This window comes from Trypanosoma conorhini (genome assembly GCF_003719485.1).
Source record: "Trypanosoma conorhini strain 025E chromosome Unknown Tco_14.4_contig_00959, whole genome shotgun sequence".
NCBI classification, from domain to species: domain Eukaryota; phylum Euglenozoa; class Kinetoplastea; order Trypanosomatida; family Trypanosomatidae; genus Trypanosoma; species Trypanosoma conorhini.
Genome location: NW_021705054.1, coordinates 168 through 2,221, shown reverse-complemented (window position 1 = coordinate 2,221; position 2,054 = coordinate 168). Strand labels below are relative to the sequence as shown.

The 2,054-nt window shown below is 64.6% G+C and overlaps 3 protein-coding genes across 3 annotated transcripts in view, besides 1 other annotated feature; 2 read left to right on the top strand and 1 right to left on the bottom strand.

The window, feature by feature from the left end:
- The window catches only part of Tco025E_09049 (putative retrotransposon hot spot (RHS) protein), a gene marked incomplete at both ends in the record, with an annotated part of 942 nt that extends 892 nt beyond the window's left edge, over positions 1 to 50 (top strand). Inside the window, one exon of the mRNA XM_029375876.1 lies at positions 1 to 50. This exon is cut by the window's left edge and continues 892 nt beyond it. Coding sequence (XP_029224005.1) covers positions 1 to 50 — 50 coding nt within the window.
- Positions 51 to 511: 461 nt separating this feature from the next.
- On the bottom strand, positions 512 to 1,021 carry Tco025E_09048 (uncharacterized protein; the record flags this gene model as incomplete). The annotated part of the gene is made up of 1 exon (XM_029375875.1): positions 512 to 1,021. One exon carries the CDS (start codon positions 1,019 to 1,021, stop codon positions 512 to 514), a length of 510 nt encoding a protein of 169 aa, XP_029224004.1.
- Tco025E_09047 (retrotransposon hot spot (RHS) protein) lies at positions 1,020 to 1,769 on the top strand (the record flags this gene model as incomplete). The annotated part of the gene is made up of 1 exon (XM_029375874.1): positions 1,020 to 1,769. One exon carries the CDS (start codon positions 1,020 to 1,022, stop codon positions 1,767 to 1,769), a length of 750 nt encoding a protein of 249 aa, XP_029224003.1.
- Positions 1,770 to 1,961: 192 nt separating this feature from the next.
- Positions 1,962 to 1,997: a microsatellite.
- Between the last annotated feature and the right edge of the window lie 57 nt (positions 1,998 to 2,054).

The following is a 2,054-nucleotide window of genomic DNA, read 5'->3' as shown; positions in this document are numbered from 1 at the left end:
GGCAGGCGCCCGAGCCGTGGGGGTGGAAGGTGAGGGGGCAACTGTTCTAATGGAGGACGGTGCGGCGCAATTCTCTCCACCGCGCCCCGGGCTCCTGGTGCTTATCTCGGAGAAGGGATGGCCGCTCCAGCTACGGTCTTTCCCCGACTGCTGCGTTCACTCCGAGGTGGAGCGGGTGTGGCGGATCGTCAAGGGCGACCTGGAAGCATCGTTGGGCACGCACGGCGGAGCGAACTCCGCGCCTGTGCGGCGTGCCTTGACCGGGACGTCCGGGATCGGGAAGTCGGTGGCGGCCGGCGCCTACCTCCCCTACCAGCTGCTGCACTACGACGCAGAGCAACTCCCTACGGTTGCGTACTTCGTTGGAGGCAGTGCTTTTCTGTTTGGCAAGGCCACCAAAACGATGTCGCGCCTCCCTCGGTTGGGCTCGGCGGCGGAGAGTTTTCTGGAGGTCGCCACGCGCACGAGGGGGTATATTATCTGTGACGTGATGTGGGGAAAACAGCAGGCGTTATCCGTCAAACTCCCTCCCGCCGGCTGGGGCGTGCTCGTCGTGCTGCCCCCAGAAGAAACTCGCTACAGGGAGTGGGAGGATGAACTGGGCGCCCGCCGCATCGTCATGGACTGCCCTGACGAGAGCGATGTGACGGCGATGGGTGCTTGGGAGGTGCGCGAATGCTCTGCGGAGGAACAGGTGAAGTACTGGGAGGGCGTCCGAAAGGGCATGGCTCTTGCGGGCCCAATTCAGCGCAACGTTTTGGACGGACGCTGGCATAAGCTTGCGAGTCGCCTGGAGGGGGCGATGGGGCGGCTCACGGCATGGGCCGTCAATTGCTACGTCGGGCTGGACAAAACGGTTTTGTGGTGCTGCGGCGTTCCGACGGAAGATTTCTCGAAGATGGGTCCGGGTGGTGACGGGGCGGGGGACGGAGTGCTTCCAGAACGTCCCGGCTTCTGCTGCGGTCAAGGCCGAAGTGTTGGTGCGCGTGGCGAGGGCGATGCGGACGCGCGCCGGCTTCATGACGGTGCTGATGCCCCATCATGTGCTGCTGCCGTCCGCCGTGCGGGTGCACGCAATCGGCGCGTTCACGTACCCAGGCTTTGTGGGCAGGATGCGGCGCAAGCTGCGCGAGCCGCAGCCCCCGACGGGACGCGAGCCACGCCCCTGCCTGCTGCAAACGGACCCGTGGCTGTGCCCCACCGACGCGGCTGCACTGCGGCCGAAGGTGCTCCATCCCGGGAAGGTGGACGCAAAGTACCGGGTGCTGTACGTGCCGGGGGTCGAAAACTTTCCGCTAGTGGACGACTTTTTCTTCGTTGGGGCGCCGCGGAGGACGACGGTTGGGCTGCAGACAAGCGCGGCGAAGGCGCGCCGCGTTGCAACCGACACGGCGAGGCAGTTCAACGAGCAGCTGGCGGAGTTTTTTGACGGCTGGGAGGCGTTTGCCCGGGGTTTGCCGTGGGAGATTATTTACGCGCAGCCTGCGGATAGCGTGACGGTACACGCGTGTCAGGAGTGCATGAATGCGGGCGACAGGGCCAGTGCGGAAGATGAGAGGCACAGGACCTTTTGGGACAACGAGGTGCACCAGTACCACGTAGCGATATCACACGAAGACGCAATTGCTGTGTGTAGTGAGTGGAACGGCTTCATCTTTTCCCTTTGCCCTCTCTTGTGGCGCCTCACTTCCACGAGCACCGCGGCGCGGCTGGGGAGCGGGCGGTTGCGTTTGGGGCGGGGGCGGCGGCGGTGCCACTGCGCTGCTTAATTTTGACTTATTTTTTTGAGTTCGTTTTTACGCCACGCCGCACTCCTGCTGCACAGCGCTGAGGGAGGTGGCCGGCGTTGGGCGCGTTGTGGTGGGCTAAAAGGCGGCGGGAGACGGCGGCGCGTGACTCGCGCTTGTGGGTTTTGTTTTTGACTTCTGCGGGGCGGCGCCCCAAACTGCGGGGCGCTCCCAGTGTGTGTGTGGGTGTGTGTGCGTCTCTGTGTTTGTTTATTGGGGCGGCGAGTGTGCGGTCGTGCGGCCCGCGCGTTTGTCGCCGCGGCCTTC